At 40.5% G+C, this 19,994-nt stretch overlaps 1 protein-coding gene across 1 annotated transcript in view; it reads right to left on the reverse strand.

Moving 5' to 3' along the window:
• Positions 1–11,445: 11,445 nt before the first annotated feature.
• Positions 11,446–19,994, reverse strand: part of CABLES1 (Cdk5 and Abl enzyme substrate 1) — a 213,618-nt gene continuing 205,069 nt past the window's right edge. The window contains exon 10 of the mRNA XM_033933899.1: positions 11,446–18,925. Within this exon, the coding sequence (XP_033789790.1) occupies positions 18,785–18,925 (141 nt within the window). The 3' untranslated portion in view covers positions 11,446–18,784. The remainder of the gene's footprint in view (positions 18,926–19,994) is intronic.

The raw sequence follows: 19,994 nt of genomic DNA on the forward strand, positions 1-19,994 counted from the left end.
AGTTGTTGGAAAAATAATGGAAGTGTTGCTGAAAGAAAGGATAGTGTACTTCCTTGAATTTAATGGGTTACAGGATCCGAGGCAACATGGCTTTACAAAAGGTAAATCGTGCCAAACGAACCTGATTGAATTTTTTGAGAGAGCTGGATCGAGGACACATGCTAGATGTAATTTACTTAGATTTCAGCAAAGCCTTTGATACAGTTCCTCATAGGAGGCTGTTGAACAAACTTGAAGGGCTGAAGTTAGGACCCAAAGTGGTGAACTGAGTTAGAAACTGGCTGTCGGACAGACGCCAGAGGGTGGTGGTTAATGGAAGTCGCTCAGAGGAAGGAAAGGTGAGTAGTGGAGTCTCTCAGGGTTCGGTGCTGGGGCCAATCCTGTTCAATATGTTTGTGAGTGACATTGCTGAAGGGTTAGAAGGAAAAGTGTGCCTTTTTGCAGATGATACCAAGATTTGTAACAGAATAGACACTGACGAGGGAGTGGAAAATATGAAAAAGGATCTGCAAAAGTTAGAGGAATGGTCTAATGCCTGGCAATGCAAAGAAATGCAGAGTAATGCATTTGGGGATTAATAATCAGAAGGAACCGTATATGCTGGGAGGAGAAAAGCTGATATGCACGGACGGAGAGAGGGTCCTTGGGGTGATAGTGTCCGAAGATCTAAAGGCGAAAAAACAGTGTGACAAGGCAGTGGCTGCTGCCAGAAGTATGCTGGGCTGTATAAAGAGAGGCGTAGCCAGTAGAAGGAAGAAGGTGTTGATGCCCCTGTACAGGTCATTGGTAAGGCCCCACTTAGAGTATTGTGTTCAGTTTTGGAGACCGTATCTGGCGAAGGACGTAAGAAGACTTGAGTCAGTCCAGAGGAGGGTGACGAAAATGATAGGAGGCTTGCGCCAGAAGACGTATGAGGAGAGACTGGAAGCCCTCAATATGTATACCCTAGAGGAAAGGAGAGACAGGGGAGATATGATTCAGATGTTCAAATACTTGAAGGGTATTAACGTAGAACAAAATCTTTTCCAGATAAAGGAAAATGGTAAAACCAGAGGACATAATTTGAGGTTGAGGGGTGGTCGATTCAGAGGCAATGTTAGAAAGTTCTACTTTACAGAGAGGGTGGTGGATGCCTGGAATGCGCTCCCGAGAGAGGTGGTGGAGAGTAAAACTGTGACTTGAGTTCAAAGAAGCGTGGGATGAACACAGAGGATCTAGAATCAGAAAATAATATTAAAAATTGAACTAAGGCCAGTACTGGGCAGACTTGCATGGTCTGTGTCTGTATATGGCTGTTTGGTGGAGGATGGGCTGGGGAGGGCTTCAATGGCTGGGAGGGTGTAGATGGGCTGGAGTAGGTTTTAAATGAGATTTCGGCAGTTGTAACCCAAGCACAGTACTGGGTAAAACTTTGGATTCTTGCCCAGAAATAGCTAAGAAGAAAAAATAAAAAAAAATTAAATTGAATCAGGTTGGGCAGACTGGATGGACCATTCGGGTCTTTATCTGCCGTCATATACTATGTTACTATGGGTCCAAGCACCGAGCCCTGCGGCACCCCTCTGGTGACGCTCTTCCAGTCCGAGTAGTGTCCATTTACCCCCAATCTCTGTTTCCTATGCTCCAGCCAGTTTTTAATCCACGTGAGTATTTCACCCTTGATTCCATGGCTCGCAATTTTACGAAGTAGTCGTTCATGTGGAACCTTGCCGAACGCCTTCTGAAAATCCAGATATACAATGTCGACCGGGTCACCCTTGTCTATCTGCCTGTTTACTCCCTCAAAGAAGTGCAGCAAGTTTGTCAAACAAGATTTGCCTTTGCTGAAACCGTGCTGGCTGGTCTTCATCAGACCGTGTCCGTCAAGGTGATCAATGATGCGGACCTTTATCAGCGTCTCTATCATCTTTCCCGGTACCAAGGTCAGACTCACCGGTCTGTAGTTTCCCAGATCTCCCCTCAAACCTTTTTTGAATATCGACGTAACATTCGCCACCTTCCAGTCTTCTAGAATATTTCCCGATTTGATCGACAGATTGGCTATTAGTTGAAGCAGTTCAGCTATAGTCCCTTTCAGTTCCTTGATGACCCTCGGATGGATGTCATCTGGTCCTGAGGATTTATCACTCTTAAGCCTATCGATCTGCCCGCATACCTCTTCTAGACTGACCGTCAACCCTGTCAGTTTCCCATCTTTATTTCCAGCATATAGCCTGATGGGTTCCGGTATGCTGTGTATATCCTCTTCGGTAAATACAGACGCAATAAATGTGTTCAGTTTGTCGGCTTTGTCCTCTTTTAGCATTCCCTTTATTCCATGGTCATACAACGGTCCCACCGCTTCCTTCGTGGGTTGTTTCCCCTTAATATATCGAAAGAACGGTTTGAAGTTTTTTGCCTCCTTGCCTATTTTTTCCTTGTAGTCTCTTTTGGCCCCTTTTACCGCCTTATGGCACCTGCTGTGCTTATTCCAGTTTTCGTCCGTTCTTGACCTTTTCCATTCCTTATATTCAAATCTGTTTTACCGTGAACGTGAAAAGAACAAGAAATACAAGATCAAAGGAAACAACATCCAACAGAAAGTCAAAGCAACAAACCCACCCCCCACCCACCAAAAACCCCCAGTGCAACTTCCCCCCCCCCAAGGTCCCCCTCCAGAAATATACAAAAACGACCAAAAGGTCTTCCGAATGCCAAAGGCCCGAACTCTTGTGGCCCTTGGGCTACATCAGGAGGACACTCCCCCCAACAGAAAAAAAAGAGAGGGGCAGGCAGTGACTGATCATGGGAGCAAGCGCGGGGAACACTAGCAAAGCAAAGCAAGAGAATTCAAAAGGAGGCTACGACCCTTTTCCATTCCTTAAATGAAATTTTCTCGTCTCTGATCGCTTCCTTCACCTCTACAGTGAGCCAAACCAGTTCCTTGTTCTTTTTCCTCTTGGATCCCTTGTTGATACGCGGTATATATAGATTTTGTGCCTCGGTAACTGTATCCTTAAAAAGGGACCAAGCTTGCTCTAGTGTTTTTACAGTGCTTATCCTCTTCTTATGTATTTTAGGCAATAAATAGAAAATTGGTATTTTGAAACATTGTGAAGTCAAAAATTCAAACTCTTCATGGTTAAAAACCCCTTCAAAGATCCTCATGACAAATTTCTTCTATATGTGCAAAACCTTCCTCAAAGGGTCACTATTTAATTTCTTGTATACATTAATGGCATGTAATTGTTTACATGCCTCTTGTATATAGCCCAAATTCCAAACCATTATAGAGTGTGCCCTCCCCAGGCAAGGATGTTAGTTTGATGGTGAATTGTGAAGACATCTGTATCCTGATTGATTAATGTTTACCCCTCAAACAATACATAAACAAAGGCTTAGAGTTCCCAAGTTTCAAAAATCATTAACACTACAGCAATTTTTGCAGCATGAGGTAGCTGGAATAGCGAAATGCTGGCCATCATCACCGTGAACCGATCCTCAGCATTTGAGATGAGTATATAAATTTAAGACTTCTTTTTTCTGCTGTAGCATCTACATTTTGATGATTTTTTTTGCTTAGACGCACATTTCTTGTTGCTGAAATTGCTATAGAGTTATTGCATTGCACAAGGCATTAAGCTTAGTCTGTTTTGAGGAGGGTTTTTTCTGCCACCGAGGTTTATTTTACCCCATTCAATTATGCACCAACCCGATGTCTATTGGGAGGTGGTGGGGTTCTGAGGCTTTTTCCTTCTCTTTAGACTAATTCCATTTATGCCATTTTCATTGTTTTGAACTCAATGCATATTTTCAAAGCAAAATATATGTCTAAATTATTTATAGCACCCTATATAATACACACCTTTAGCTTCTTGATACAATGAACTTCTACTTACCACTGAATTATCATGCAGTCAGCCGTTAGCTCAGTCTGCAAAACCCCTTTTAATATAATTACTTGAATTTAAATGGCATCCAGTGATCACCACATGGTGTGGTTTAAGACAGGTGTAGAGAAGGCTCATTCAAAAGTAAAGGTTCTAGAAACTTTAAAAAACACCTAACTTTGTACAGATGGGGAATTAGATCAAGGAATTGTCTGGATGAGAACAAGCTATTTTGTAAGTAAAAGTAAAAGAAGAAGGTTGCTTTGGTTCTCAAAGTAGAAGCTGAGAAGGTAAAAAAAAAAAGAGATTAGCTTTCATAAACTACAAAAAGTTGCAGAAAGAGGAAGACAGGCAAAAATATTGGAAGTTAAGAGAGGCGGGTCGAGTAGTCAGGAAAGCAAAAATGCAAATGGAAGAAAAAATAGCCAACATGGTAAAACAAGGTGACAAGACTTTTATATATATATATTTATTTATTTATTTGTGATAGGAAAAGTGGTATTGTGAAACTCAAAGGTGAAGGGGAGGAATATGTAGAAGCTGATTAACAAATATTTCTGTTCTGTGTTCATAGCTGAAGTGCTGGGAGTGGAACCACAGAAGACAAATGCAAAAAGGGATGGAGGTGTGGTAAACCCTGATCGATTTTCAGAGGATTGTGTTCATGAAGAACTAGATAATCTAAAGGTAATGAGGCCAGATGGTGTGCATCCAAGAGTACTGAAGGAACTTAGGGAAGTTCTGGTGGCTCTGCTGGCTGACCTTTTCAATGCTTTTCTAGAATTGGGAGTGGTAATGGAAGACTGGAGAAGGGTGGATGTGGTCCTTCTCCACAAAAGTGGAAGGAAGGAAGAAGTAGGGAACTACAGGCTGGTAAGTCTGACTTCTGTGGTAAGTAAATGATGGAAATACTTTAAAAAGAATAGTGACGTTTCTGGAATCCAGTGGACTACAGAACCTAAGGCAACATGGATTCACTAGAGGCAGGTCTTGTCAGACAAATCTAATCAATTTCTTTCACTGGGTGACCAGAGAATTGGATAGAGGGAGTGCGCTAGATGTGGTGTATTTAGATTTTAGCAAAACTCTTGACAGTGTGTCTAAGAAATAAACGGAGTGCCCTCGGGATGTGACCCAAAGTGACAGACTGAGTCAGAAACTGGTTGAGTGGAAGGTGACAGAGGGTAGTGGTTAATGGAGATCGCTCTGAGAAAAAGGATGTTACCAGTGGTGTGTCTCAAGATTCAGTTCTTGGGCCTGTTATTTTTAACATTTTTGTGATATTGCTGAAGAGCTGTCAGGTAAGACTTGCCTCTTTGTGGATGATACCAAAACCTGTAAAGAGTAATCAGCCCTGATGGTGTAAATAGCATGAGGAAGGATCTAGCGAAGCTTGAAGGATGGTCTGAAATTTGGCAGTTAAGGTTTAATACTAAGAAATGCAAGTCATGCAAAAACCCAAAGGAACGGTACAGTTTAGGGGGTGAAGAACTTTTGTGCATGAAAAAGGAATGGGACTTGGTTGTGATTGTATGTGATGATCTTAAGGTGGCCAAACAGGTTGAAAAGGCAATGGCGAAAGCTAGAAGGTTGTTAGGGTGCATAGGGAGAAGAATGGGCAGTGGAGAAAAGGAAATATAGATGCCCCTGTATAAGACTCTGGTGACACATCATTTAGAATATTGTGTACAATTCTGGAGACCACACCTTGAAAAAGATATAAACAGGAAGGAGTCGGTCCAGAGGAAAGCTACTAAAATGGTAGGTGGTCTTCATCATAAGGCATATGGGGACAGACTTAAAGATTTCAATATGTACTTTGGAAGACAGGCAGGAGAGGTTAGATATAAGATGTTTAAATACTTACATGGCATAAATGTGCATAAGGCGAGTCTCTTTCATTTGAAAGGAAGCTCCAGAATGAAAGGTCATAAGATGAAGTTAAGAAGTGATAGGCTCAGGAGTAATCTAAGCAAATACTTTTTTACAGAAAGGGTGGTAGATATGTTGATTAGTCTCCCAGTAGAGGTGGTGGAGACAGAGACTGTGTCTGAATTCAAGAAAGCCTGGGACAGGCACATGGGATCTCTTAGAGATAGGAAGAGATAATGGTTACTGCGGATGGGCAGACTGGATGGGCCATTTGGCCTTTTTCTGCAGTTGTATTTCTATCTAGTTTATACATACACACATTTTTCTCATTGTCAATGTCTGTCACCTTCTAAATTTCTCTATGAGGGGGGCACTTAAAAGTTCTCAGCCCAACCAACCAACTTCCTAAATTCTAAGCATTATTTTGCCACTGTAGCTGAAATCAGTGTTATCTGATTTCGTTAAGTGCCAGTTTGCAGAAATGAAATTCTATGTTTTTGACATTGTTTCAGATCACTGATTGAGCCATATCCAGGTTATTCTCTTGGTTGAGCTGAGACCTTTTCAGCACCCCTCCTATCCATAGGATCCTGATATAAATTTGAGTCTAACTTTTTAAAGAAAAAAAAAAAAAGGTACTACACAAGCTTTAGAGACCACATAGTATCCGTTTTTCTTCTGAAATCTCAAGTGCTACATTACCTGATTAGCTGGATCCCACTAAATGTATTATAGACATCTAAAATTTTAGTTTCCTTTGCTAAAATTTGTTAGCTTCCCTTCATAGTGCTTTGAACTAATAGCTACAAAATATCCCCAAATACAACCGACCTTTTAAAAAAAAAAAAAAAAATCAAACTACTAGCAAGTAACAATTCAATTTACTAAATTCATGTTAATGTTTAAAAAAAAAATACATTTGAAACGTCATTCTCTCTTTCCCATTATGGATAGGTACAATTTAGTTGATTGTTCTTTTGGTATTTGGATCCCGACATGTTCCAGATCAGTGCTCATCATGCCTTTTGTGGCTACAAAATTCCATTTTCACAGCCACAGACCTCTGAATCTGCTGCAAGCCCTCCTACAGCATTGTGTGCAATGCTGCCATCACCCTACCTTCCATGGAACCTGTGCAGGTCTAGTTATAGCATGGACTCAATAGCAAGTTTAAGCTGAACATTTTTTCCCCACGACCACTGTTCTTACTCCAAGTCCACACTTGTGATCTCATTTGATCCAATCCCACAGTTTGGGAAGTACTGTTCTAGGTATTTTTTTCTTTTTCCTTTAAGCCTTATAGTTATCTTCATGCATGGCTGACTGTAATGATGGGGCATTGCTTAATTGCTGTGATGGTTCGGTATTATTTTTGTTCCACACTTTGTAATTTTCATTCAGGAAAGGGTTACATGTTTTGGAAGGGTGGTACATGCATAGGACAGCCTCTTGGTGGAAAGGAAAATATTAAACTGTAGGAAATCCTGGGGGTAAGCACAGAAGATCTCTTAGTTATAAGGGTATAATGGCAAAGCCTGAGATTAGTCCTTATCTGCTGTTTTGAGTGATTAAACCATGACTTCTAGAACAGGTAATAAAAACATTTTGACCCACCATGAACGTTTAAATGTGGCAGTATTATCCAGGCAGTAGAATGGGGGGTGAGTCACTGGGACCATGACCCAAACCCAGGGTCAGCCCTGCCACTAGGCAGAATTGGGGGGGGGGGCATGGCTGTAGTTCACATCAGAGCCTTCCCCTACTTTCCATTCTCATTGCTGGGTTTGCTACCCCTGCCCCCCAACTCCCCTCCTTCTCGGCCAGCTGGAAGATTAGAGAGGCATGGATGCTATGCAGCCCTGTAAACAAAGATCCATGCTACAGCACCGCTTTGCCCTGAATCCCTCTGACAAGAGGGAGCAATGCTTCAGCACAAGTCTTTTGTATACAAAGCCTGTGTGGCGCTGATGCTTCTTTAATCTGGCCCAGGAAGAGGTGGGAGGTGGCAGAAAGAAGGCAAAGGCAGATGTGCTGGATGCTAGGGGTAGGGAAGAGGAGATGAGAAGTTGGACAACCAGAGAGGGGGGGGGGGGCAAAGGTAGAAATAAAGAGGAGATACTGGACACCTTTATATTGATTGGGGAGGGGGGAGGAATGGAGAAAAAGAGGAAGGGCAGATGTTCAATTTTATTTAGGTATTTATATACCACCTATCAGGGTTATCTAGGCGGTTTACAATCAGGCACTCAAGCATTTCCCCTATCTGTCCTGGTGGGCTCATAATCTATCTAACGTACCTGGGGCAATGGAGGATTGAGTGAGTTGCTCAGGGTCACAAGGAGCAGTGCAGGATTTGAACCTACAACCTCTAAGCACTAGGCCAGTCCTTCCTCCTCCTTCAACTAAGGCCCTCTTTTACAAAGGTGCGCTAAGTGTTTTAGCACGCATTTAGCGTGTGCTAAATCAGCATGTGCGCTAACCGCTAACGCATCCATAGGATAACATGCATGCTTTAGCGGGAGCTAAAAAGCATAGCACACCTTAAGTAAAAGAGGGGGGTAAGTGTGCGTGGCAGGGGAGGGCAGGCAAGACTGAAGATTCACCTAGGTCATGGGTAAGCAACCATAGTCCTTCAGGGTCACAACCTAGTTGGATTTTCCAAAATTTTCATAATGAATTTGCATATGATTGATCAGTATGTTCTGCTGCCATGATACGGAAATAGATTTCATGCATATTCATTGTGGAAATCTTTATTTATTTTTTTATTTTTTTAACTTACTGCTTAATTTTAATTTTTACTATTTTACTTTTCTTTTGATGGAGTTACTTTCTTTTTGTTTTATATTATGTAAACCACTATGATGCTGTACTGAAGAGCGGTCTATAAATACAAATAAACAAACATTGAAAACTCGACTAGTTGATGGCCCTTGAGGACTGTAGTTGCCCCACCCTAACCTAGGATGTCTGATACCCTTGGGCCAACCCCTAGCTCTGGCTCAACCACTATTTTGCCCAACACAGCATCAGCAACTACACTTCCCCAAAAAACGCAAATAATATTTGGGCTGGTTCTGCCCCTAACCCCCGCTGCCTCCGGCTATTTTAAGCCCTGAAAGCCCCCCCTTAAGCCTTACCTGGTGGTCTAGCAGGTTTTTGGGGCAGGAGTGATCTTTCTACGCTCCTGCCTCGTGCAGATCGCTCACAGGAAATGGCTGCCTTGGGCTCCCGTAGTCTCTCGAGCCATTTCCTGTGAGCAATCTGCACGGGGCAGGAGCGTAGGAAGATCGCTCCTGCCCCGAAAACCCGCTAGACCACCAGGTAAGGCTTAAGGGGGGGGGGGGGGGCTTACAGGGCTTAAAATAACCTGAAAAATGAAAATGTATTTTTTGATTTAAAACCGCGAATAAGTGAATCCGTGAATACGGAGGGGGAAGTGTAGAGAGCTTGAAGGCGTGGAGCTAGAAGCCTCAAATTCTCTGTTCATAAATCTTTAAAATAGCTTTGAAAAATACTGTAGGAATATACTGATTACATCGGGGGGGGGGGGAGGGGGCATTCTGCAGCTTTTCAGCTTACACTATAGAATGCATTACAAATAGGTGCATATATACTCGTATATCTATCTATCTATCTATTTATATATGCACCTATCTATTGATTCCTGACGGTGAACTTCTATCGTTGGATCAAAGCAATCAGGTAAAACAGATTTTTAGTTGCAGTAACTCACAAGGAGGTCACAACTGAACTCCCCCCCCCCTTTTTATGAAGCTGCGTTAGGCTTAAAAAAAAATAAAAAATAAATAAATCACCAGCCATGGTGGTATGAGCATCAGAGCTAATACTGCCATGGCTGGCGATAAAAAGACTAACATGGCTTCATAAAAGGGATGGATGGAGGTTAGTTGTTTTTTTTTAAATTCTTTATTTATTTTAAAAGCCAACATAAAGTGCAACAGATTATCAAACAATTAACATAGTAAACAGCACTCTGAACAATCAGATGATAATAATAAGTACATATCTCCCCACCATACCCTCTCGCCCCCCCCTCCCGGATGTGTAAAAATGCTCCTACAGAGAACAAAGGATAATACTACTGATCAAGTCAAACAAAATTTTGTTAATGGATCCCAAATTTCTTTGAATTTTTTATACTGTCCCAATTGTAACGAATTCATAAGTTCAAACTTATAAGCTTGGCATAAGGATTCCCACCAAAAGGTATAGTTTAACATGTCCCAATTTTTCCAGTTTTTCTTAATAAGTTGCATGGCAATTCCTGTCATGATGAGCAGTACCGTAATCTATTTTTATTTGCAGTTATTGGGCTCTTGGACATTAATAATGTTCCAAACAACACTACATCATACGACAAAGATAATGGGACTTCCAATATCATAGTGATTTGACCCCATATAGATCTCCAGAATTTAAGTATCAAGAGACAATAGAACAGTAGATGGTCCAGTGTCCCTATATCAAGATGACAGTGTCAGCATCTATTAGATTTAGAACTATATAACTTCTGTAAACGAACAGGGATCCAAAAATTCTATATAACAGATGCTGACATTGTACATCTCATCCTCCAAGACCAAATCCTTGGCCATTGAGTAGCAGAAATCTGTTGCTTAGTCTCAATGCTCCAAATGTCTTTTAGACTAGTTTTTGGTTTCTTATTCAAATGTTCAAATATTAATTTATACACTTGGCTGCCTGATGCTCTAGCAAATCTGTCTGGAAGCATAGGCCCGGCAAGCTATACTGATTTTTTAAGTTACGCCAATCAGGGAACCCCTTCTGAATGGCCTGCTTCAACTGCAACCACTTATATGCTTGAGACTTTGAAATACCGAATGATTGTTGCTGTCGTGAAAAATCAAGCATTTTCCCATTTGATATCACATCATCTAATGTGCGCATACCTGCCTGTAGCCAATGCTTCCAGAGGATCTTAGACTCGCTAATTTGAATCTTGGAGTTCAACCATAAGGACTGACATGTGGATTGATGAATCGGAATAGGTATTAGGTTATTAATAAATTATAATGTTTGCCATGTGGAGAATAAAATTCTATTGTCCTTATAAATCCTAGGTAACTTGATACTTAAAATATGACACAATCGCAATGGGGACAGGAGTTGCCATTCTAAATAAAGCCAATCCGGGAGATGTTCCAAGACTTCAGGAAGGATCCAATACATACCCTGCAGCATAACAAAAGCTTGATGGTATCTAGAAATTTGGAAAATTTACCCCACCCTCCACAATTGGTTTTTGTAAAGATACTAAAGCAATTCTAGCAGTTTTACCCAGCCAAATAAATTTTGTGAGAATACCATTTAATTTTTTATAAAAGGACCCTTGAAAATAAACCGTCAACATGCTCATTTGGTAACAGACTACAGGCAAAATCATCATTTTTACAGTTTGGACTCTCCCCCACCAAGAAAGATGTAGTGGGTTCCAATGCTCACACATTTCTTTGACTTTCAGCAATAAGGATCTTTCATCGTGTCTTTGGGGGTTAGATTTCTACCTTTAGAGTTCATGAAAGGAGGCTATCACTCTTCAGAAAACAGATACCCTATTAACCATGGCATTGACTTATTCACCAAAGCCTGGCCGCTTCATTTGCTTTTCCTATCACAGTACTACATACCATACAAATAACAAAAATGTCATGCTATTTGCATATGAATGATTTGTTGCAGACTAAACTTTTATTTATCATTGGAAAGTCAAGTCATTGCAGAAATCAACTATTACAAAAGGTAAAGAGAACAATGAGCAAGTGTTTGGTATAATTTTCCTTTCATTTCTAGCTGTGATTTACAGAGAAAAATAAAAAGGGGTTGGGGGGTGGAGCTGGTGAGAGGGGAACAGAGGTTGAAAGTGAAAAGTCAAGGGGACTAGTGGAGGAGGAATACAGAAACAAAAGCACAATAGCTGTGGCTGTGATGGAAGGGGAGAAGGGTGACGATAGAAGGGTGAAGCGGTAACAGAAAAATGAGGGTAGCATTTGTAGAAGGGGAACAGAAGTGCTAACCTTTGGCTTAACCATAATTATACAAGCTCTTCTCATTCATATGGCTTCATAACATTATAAAAGAACAGTGCAACATGTTCCACTTTTAAAACTGTTGATGAACATTCAAATGAGAGACATTCAACTACAACTAAAAATTTCCAGCAGATTTCAACCCCCTCCCAAAAAAAAATTCTGTGTAAACCGAAGATTGAGGCTACGCAGTCGAGACTGATGGTCATTTTAATGCCTTGACTTAAGCTGGTGTCTAATGGCATCCGTTGCTGTTAATTTTGACAGCTAGGTTAAATGATACATATATTTAAAAAAAGAAGAAAATCAAAGGCTGATCATTTTTTGGCAATATCGAGGCATAAAAACACATAAAACACAAATCATATTAAAAAATCCCAAACATTTAAGACAGTGCTGCAGGTTGGACCCCATGACTTGGTAACAGTTTTGCATACTGTGACACAGAAGACTTGATAAGACAAGCAGGACTCATGGACATAGCAGAGACAATGTGCCCCAAATGAAGGAAAGGGCGAGAAGATCCCTAGCAGCCTATGAGCAGTCTGAAAGACTTTCCTCCAGCCCTCAAGCAGTAAGGGGCCCTAGTGCCACCCAGACATATCATCTAGGGGGTGGAAGGATGAATAAATTAAACAGGGAAATATAGACCTTTAAAAAGCAAAAAAAAAAAAAAAAGGTCAATGATACCTTTATATCACTTCTGCCATTAGCAAATACATCCCCCATACATTGAAATCACTCATTTTAACATTATTTAAAATAAGTTAAGAGCAGACAAGCAATTAATTAGAATAGTCTTAGGCCATCAATATTCCTATTCCTAAACCTGCGTAAAAAAGAATCCTGATCCTCTTTCTCTGCTGGAAATATTCTTAGCTTCTCAGACAACTTTTTATTTTTTTGTTAAATTAAGCCAGATAAAACTGGGTAATGTCAGCAGGTGGTTTCACTTCCTGTGAAGCACCAAAATAGCCAGTGACCAATGAAACTACAACTATCCTTCGATCAGCAGCAACTTCAATCCTGAGAAATTTGTTTTGGGTGTAATACAGTTTGTTTTCTGTATAGCGAATAGTGAGGGGAGTGATGGGGAAAGGTGCCTGTGATCTTTAAAATTCTCCTGATTCACTATTATCAGAATATCCTGGGGCATTTCCCTTACTGTTTCTCTTCTGTAGAAATTTTTAAAAGATCTTAGTAGTCATTTCCAAGGAACAAACCCCCTCTATTATGTAGCCTTAGCAATTAAGGGCTCCTTTTATCAAGCCACACTAGTGGTTTAACACGCGTAATAGCGCGCGTTAAACCACCACCTGCACTAGCCGCTAACGCCAGCCTTGAGCAGGCGGTAGTTTTTTGGCCAGCGCGTGGGTTAGCGCATGATTAAAAGTCGTGCGCGCTAACCCCGCTAACGCGGCTTGATAAAAGGAGCCCTAAATGTAAGCACCATTTGTGCACTAAGATTATAGAATATCAGCACGTAGAAATGTAAATGTTATATTTATTCACATAAATACTGGTTGCATGCTAATTGATATTCTACAAGCTCAGCGCACAACCCATATAGGACTAGACTCAGTAAACGGTACCCAAATTTGGTTGCTGAAAAAAATAGGAGTACCAAGTGCTATTCTATAAACAGTGCTCCAGTTGGGTGCCATTTATAGAATAGCGAAGACCAAACCTTCAAATTGAAGCTTTTAATGTCACCAATAGGAACTGGAACCAGAAAATCGGACCTGACCCAGACCGTGTTTTGGCTACAAAGCCTGCATCAGGAGTCCTCAGGTTGTCCACTCAACAATTCCAGGGGTGTCCAACCTTTTGGCTTCCCTGGGCCGCATTGGCCAAAAAATATGTTTCTGGGGCCGCACAAACATGCGAACGCTGCGGCAAGACAGAGGAGGGAGCTGGCAAGACGGTAAACACCTAGGGGCAGCAGAGGAAAACACTGCATTGCCCTCGACCGGAGCCGCACAAAATACTTCACTGGGCCGCAGGTTGGATACCTCTGAATTACACAATAAAAATGCACTTTTGAATGTGAAGTTTTTGTTGAATTTGATTGATACATCTGCTCATTTTTATTGTCTAATTGTTAACTGGACAACCTGAAGACTCCTGATGCAGGCTTTGTAGCCGAAACACGGTCTGTGTCAGGTCCGTTTTTCTTGTTCTATTTCCTACTGGCAATATTAAAAACTTCAGTTTGAAGGTTCGGTCTTCTCTGCTCCTTTAATTATTGAGTTTTGTGCAGAGCTTTGACGACGACTTCTTTTTTGCTTTGTTTATAGAAAGCATCAAGAGGATCCACGCCCAATTTTGGAAGCAAGGATTTACACTAACTGAAACCTGATATAAATCCTTGTGCCTACATTAGGTGCAAATACTCTACTACTATTTATTTTTTCTATAGCGCCGAAAAGCATACTTAGCTATAAAACTGCACGTATCTTTAGTCAATGCCCTGACCCGGCTAAGTCCCTCCCAAGGCCATGCCCCCTTCTCCGCTGGGGGCTAAACAAATTTATGCATGCATCTTTATAGAATAACGTCTATAAAGATGTCTGCACAAACTCAAACTGTTGCCAATTAATGACAATAATTGATTGCTAGTGCCCAATTATTGGTGCTAATTGGCTTGTTACTCAAACTGCAAGCACAAATTGGGTGCGTTATATTGTCTAATAGATTTTGGGTCCCGGGTTCAGGCATCAGAGGCAATGGGAAATAAATTAACAAGACAACAACCAGGTGGTGCAGAAAAAGTATATTATATAGAAATAGGTTTTGACCAATATAGAGCATAAATTGGATTTAGAGCTGCTTCTATGTATATAAGAAAAATGTGGCTGTCCTCCTGAAAATGGCTGAGGGGTATATGTCTGTGTATGAGAGAGCAGAGCAGAAAGCACCTGTGTCCTGCCTGAATGTGTGTGTGTGTGTGTCTAGGTGTGAAGAGCTGAAGGAGGAAGAAAGAAGAGAGGAGGCAGGGGGTTAAAGCCTGACTTTATAGTTTTAAGTTTGTTCTAAAAATAGTTTCTTCCAGTATCTGGCTGTATTCCTTTGTTTGTCCAAGCACTAAGCCCAAATAACTTTTGTTGGCCTTAAGTACTGGTCTTAACTGGGATCTAGCTAGGTATTTGGGACCAGGTTTGGCTACCATTGGAAACAGGATACTGGGCTTGATGGACCTTCAGTCTGTCCCAGTATGGAAATTCTTATGTTCTTAACATATTTTCTAGTATCTCTCCATGTCACAATTTAGTATTTGTTTGATATAATAGCCCTCAATTGACAAAGAGCACCTGACTTTATCCTATCTTTTGAAAGTCCAGGGTTGGTACTAGGCAAGAGGTGTTTTGTTAATCTTAAGTACTGGTCTTTTAGGGATTATTTAGACTGCTTGCAGTGGCATTCTAAATAAAAGTTTTTTTGTTATTAACATATGGGCAGGGACTTTCAGTCTATCTTCACCAACATTCTGGGCGTCAGCAAGGGTCAAGATTGTTTTAATATAATATCCCAGAATTCTTTGCTTGCACTCTAGATAAGCCAGCACACAGTAATATAAAGCTGACAAATATTAGCGCCTAAATATTGGCATGCAAATGTGGTCCTACGCTCTATTGTAGTGTTTCCCAAGCTTGTCCTGGGATACTTTCTTGCTAGTCAGGTTTTCAGGACATCTACAATGAATATGCATGAATAGATTTGCATACAATATGCAAATCAATCTCATGTATATTCATTATGGATATCCTGAAACACTGCTAGTGTAATGGAATGGCGCCCGGATGACATTACAGAATTTGCTTTTTGGAACCTGAATTTTGGTGTTCAGATATGGACAATTTTTATAGAGCAGCCATCAAAATGCTCTTGCCAAGTCAAATTTTTCCTGAAGGGTGTTTCTGCAGGGATTTTTTGATGTTGGTGTAGCTCGTGTGCTGGGTGGGTTGTTTTATAGGGGGATTGTCAGGTGTGTGTGTGGAGGAGGGGCATTTGTAAGAGGGATGTGATGAATGTGGGTGCGCACAATTTGAAGGTGGGGTTCGGTATGTACAAGCAAATGCTGGAAGGGTGAAAAAGAAGTGTGTCTGTGAGGGAGGACTAGATGGCATGGATGTGTAGGGCATATTTATGATTGTTTATAAAGGTGTCAGGATTTTTGCCATTTATACCTTGGAAGGTGTGTGCACTGGATGTTCCCCCCCCCCTTTTTATTGGTTAGAAGAACTGTGTAGGATTACAGTGTGTGTGGGATATGTGTGCTTGTTTGTGGTGTTTTTAGGTGGCTGATATATCACAAAATAAAGTGAAAGCAGAACTGTATTCAAAAAACCATACACCAAAATGAATAAAGAAAATAATATTTTTATACCAATTGCAAGGAGGGCTTTTTCCTCCCTTGCAATTGATATCAAAATATTATTATTTTCTGTATTCATTTTGATGTGTAGTGTTTAGGTGGCCGCCCTAGTCTGCAACTACCTTTGCATTATTTAATCTTCCGCACTTTGGAAAATTACATGGGCAGGCCAATTAACAGATAGACAAACTGACAGACTCTCTCATAATGCATTTTCACAGTAGTCACTGCAATGCATTGAGAAAATCAATCCAATTAGCACCAAATCTTACTGCAAACCAGCTCAGCGTTAACTGCAATAAGACCAGCATGAGCTTCTGAGGCAAACTCAGTCTGCACATCTCTAAAGAGAGAACCAATGAAGAGAGACACATATGCTTTGACTCATTGGCAGTACAAGGTTTTCCGCCTGCTTGTTTCACAAGGTGAATATCAAGGAATTTAATTCTCTTACAAATGCTGTCCCAGTGAAACAACAATGTCATTCTCAAGGATGGAGTGGGTTGAAATCATAAACAAAAGGCTGTTGAAACCGATGTTGCTGATGTAGGCTTTTTTTTTTGGTATCCAGGGAAACAAATCACATTCACAACTTGTAATTATGAAGAGGACCCAACACGGTCTATGTTTCGACCCAGAGGTCTTCCTCAGGGGTCCTATGGGTATGAAGGGGTGTGTAAGTATGTGTTTACATGATTAGGGAAAATCACTTATAATATGGCAAAAAAGTGATGTGTAGTTATATAAAATTGAGATCAGAACAAGCTGAACAAGCGTCCTTTTAAGAGTCTCCATTTTTATGTTTGTAAGTGAAGACAAAATAGTGAATATTATGGTGATAAGGATTACAATCATGCTTGATTTGTGTATCTGTTAGGGCCAACAACTGCACATCACTTTTTCACCATATTATAAGTGATTTTCCCTAATTCTCGAAAAGGAGGATATGTCCGGTGAAATCCAGACATCTGATAACCCTACATTGTCTTATTATGGGACCTCTATATGATTTTAGGATATTTGAAAAGCTCCATTGGGCAAATGTGACAAGGAAGGCCCTAAGCCACATGTAGCTCCTGGGCCTACAATTGTCATAATAGTGTTTCTACTTTTTTTGTATTGTCTCAAGAGTATTTGCAAATGAGCCCAGCATAATTGGCTCTTGCCTGCTCCACAGCGGACTCTTAGGCAGGACTTTATGCTAATACTTTGTTCTGATTAATGGAATGTGGTAACTGAATAGGACAGACTTAGGTTTTAAAGGGGAGGGGGGGTGCAGCCCTCTCATGTCAGAGGTTAGATCAAATCTTGTTTGCTTTTCACAGTATTCCTTGTCCAGCTGTACTACTTACATGCAAGTACCCTCCCTTTCAAGCACTTTGAATTTGCACTACAATCCAACAGCTACAACAGTGGAATCATAATGTGTTACACTATGATATAATAAGCTAGGCAGATTCCAAAATAAACTGTTTTCACCTCGGTGCCTTCTTTGGGGTTCCAGTTCATTGCAAGGGTAAAGCCTGTTTGCAGTAAGAAAGCACAGAGGAGAGGGAGGAGGAAGTAATTAAACATGAATCATACTAGCCATCATTAATGCTTGCACCCTTCCATTTTTTCCTGATGCCTCTTTAATCAAAAGCCCCAAGGCACTCAACTTATCCTTCTGACCTCCTCTTGGATTTTGCAAACACTGCTTAGTTATGTAGCACAGTAAATGTGCAGCTTGTGCACTCTAACATAGAGCACAGGAATATAGCACCAAAAAGTGCCATTCTAACCATCTCCACAGTGGAAAAGTGCAAGGTCAAAAACAGACATGTGGCATAACACAAAACATTCCAAATTTGTAGAGCGTGATCCCATTTTAAGCTGTCAGCCTAATTAGTTACATATACAACATTGAAAACGTATGCTCTACTGCGATTCAATTGCTGTTGCTGGATAACAGTCAGAAAAGATACCGAAGATGACAAAAACCTGGGATTAGAAAATTGGAAATGATCAAAAATAATCCCACTGGCAATTTCAAGGGGTGCAAAAAGAGAGCCATCTTCACTCTCTCTATTAGCAACTGATGCCCCCCTTAACTAGATGCCAAACCAGCCACAGCTGGAAACAGTCTTGGTGTCACATACCACAAGAAAAATTGCACTTTTAAAAGCAGATACAAAAATAGAGATTGGCCCACTCTTGACACAGTGACATTACTTTGAATCATTTTTACAAGGTTAAAGTTGTTTTGTTGTGTTAGATGATGAGGCAGGGCTGTAAGAAATCATTCTACAGAAAAGCTTCAGGGTTCTCAGATACAACAACTGGCTCTCAGGAACCCTGACATATTCTCTGCAGGTCACAAGAACTGTTCTCACTTGGTCCCGGTAGTAAGAGTGTTACGTGCATTAACCCTTGCCAATTTCTTTCTGTCCGCTCCATGCGTTATACTAAACAGCCCAAGAAAACTCAATGTAGTGCTCTTGAAAAAGGCAAACAATTTTATCTTCAACTTATCAAGTCTTAGTTTTGGATTTCCAGTAGTGACTGCAGAGCTGTAGGTGTGGCTTTAGCTGGGATCCTTCTCCACAGCGTGGCCTGTGCTAGGAGCTCTGCATTAAACGTCTATAATGTGGCATCACTTCATGATCAGGCAGGTGAAGTGCAAACTCCAAGGCCACTAACACAGGAAATTCAAAGGCCATTAACTCTCGCCTGTTCAGACGGAACTTTTCTTCCAGTTTCTAAAGGGGGAAAATATAGAAAGAGTTTGAATTAGCTCAAGTTTTACATTTGTAAGGAGCAGCACCAAAAGTTTCAATCATAATTAGTGGTGAAAGGGAGAGGAAGTATCAAACAGAATTTACATTATCCGAATTGTCCAATCAGACAAATACTCGCATTTTTAGAGGATTTTCAAATGACTTTACCATAAGTTTATTTTTGTTCTTATTTTTGATCTGATATTTTTATTCCTATTCTCTGGAGTTTCTAGCTCAACTGGAAACAAGGCTGGGACCTGGTGTCATGTGTTTTCATTTACAACTCATTGCTTTTCTTATTTTTTTTTTTTAACACGTCCAAATTTACACAGCCCAGTTGTTACAGCAACAGTCCTCCATTAGGGGCCCAAACACCAGGACGCTTGGAAATCCTGCAATCATAGTCCTAACTATAATGACTTATGGAACACTGTGTTCCCTGTGTACAAATCATATTGCAATTAAAGAGTGATTCAAATTGGAAAAGGGGTGGGTGGGATACTGCATGTTAGGAGGGAACTGATTTTAATAGAATAAAAATTTGGCAGGAAAGAGATCACAACAAACAGATGATGATGAAATGTTAGCAGGAAGCTAGCAAATTTGACAACACTAAAATAATGGACAATGTCAATTAACAAAAGCATAAAATGAGAAATCAAATCATTAAAAACTATGAAAATCCAAAAAGACAGCTAACAGACTAATACCAAGGTTTCAAAAATTAGCAATATTGCTGTGGTGGAAAAAAAAAGACCTGTTTGGACTTTACTAAAATAATTAAACAGTGGAGTTCCTTTTTGGAGAGCAATGATTGAGCAGCTCCAACAGTTATCACATCTGTTGATGCTGAAGTGGTTGTGAGCAATTTCCCACCACAACAATATTTATTAATAATTTTTGGAACCTTGATATTAGTCTGTCAGCTATATTTGTGGATTTTCTCAATTTCAATTATCCCAATAATGACTGGATAGGTAGAGAGGTACAGTTCTTAGATAAAATAAATGACTGCTTCTTGGAGCAGCTGGTTCAGGAATCGACAAGAAGG

The sequence above is a fragment of the Geotrypetes seraphini genome, chromosome 2, assembly GCF_902459505.1.
Source record: "Geotrypetes seraphini chromosome 2, aGeoSer1.1, whole genome shotgun sequence".
In the NCBI taxonomy this organism is placed as follows: domain Eukaryota; kingdom Metazoa; phylum Chordata; class Amphibia; order Gymnophiona; family Dermophiidae; genus Geotrypetes; species Geotrypetes seraphini.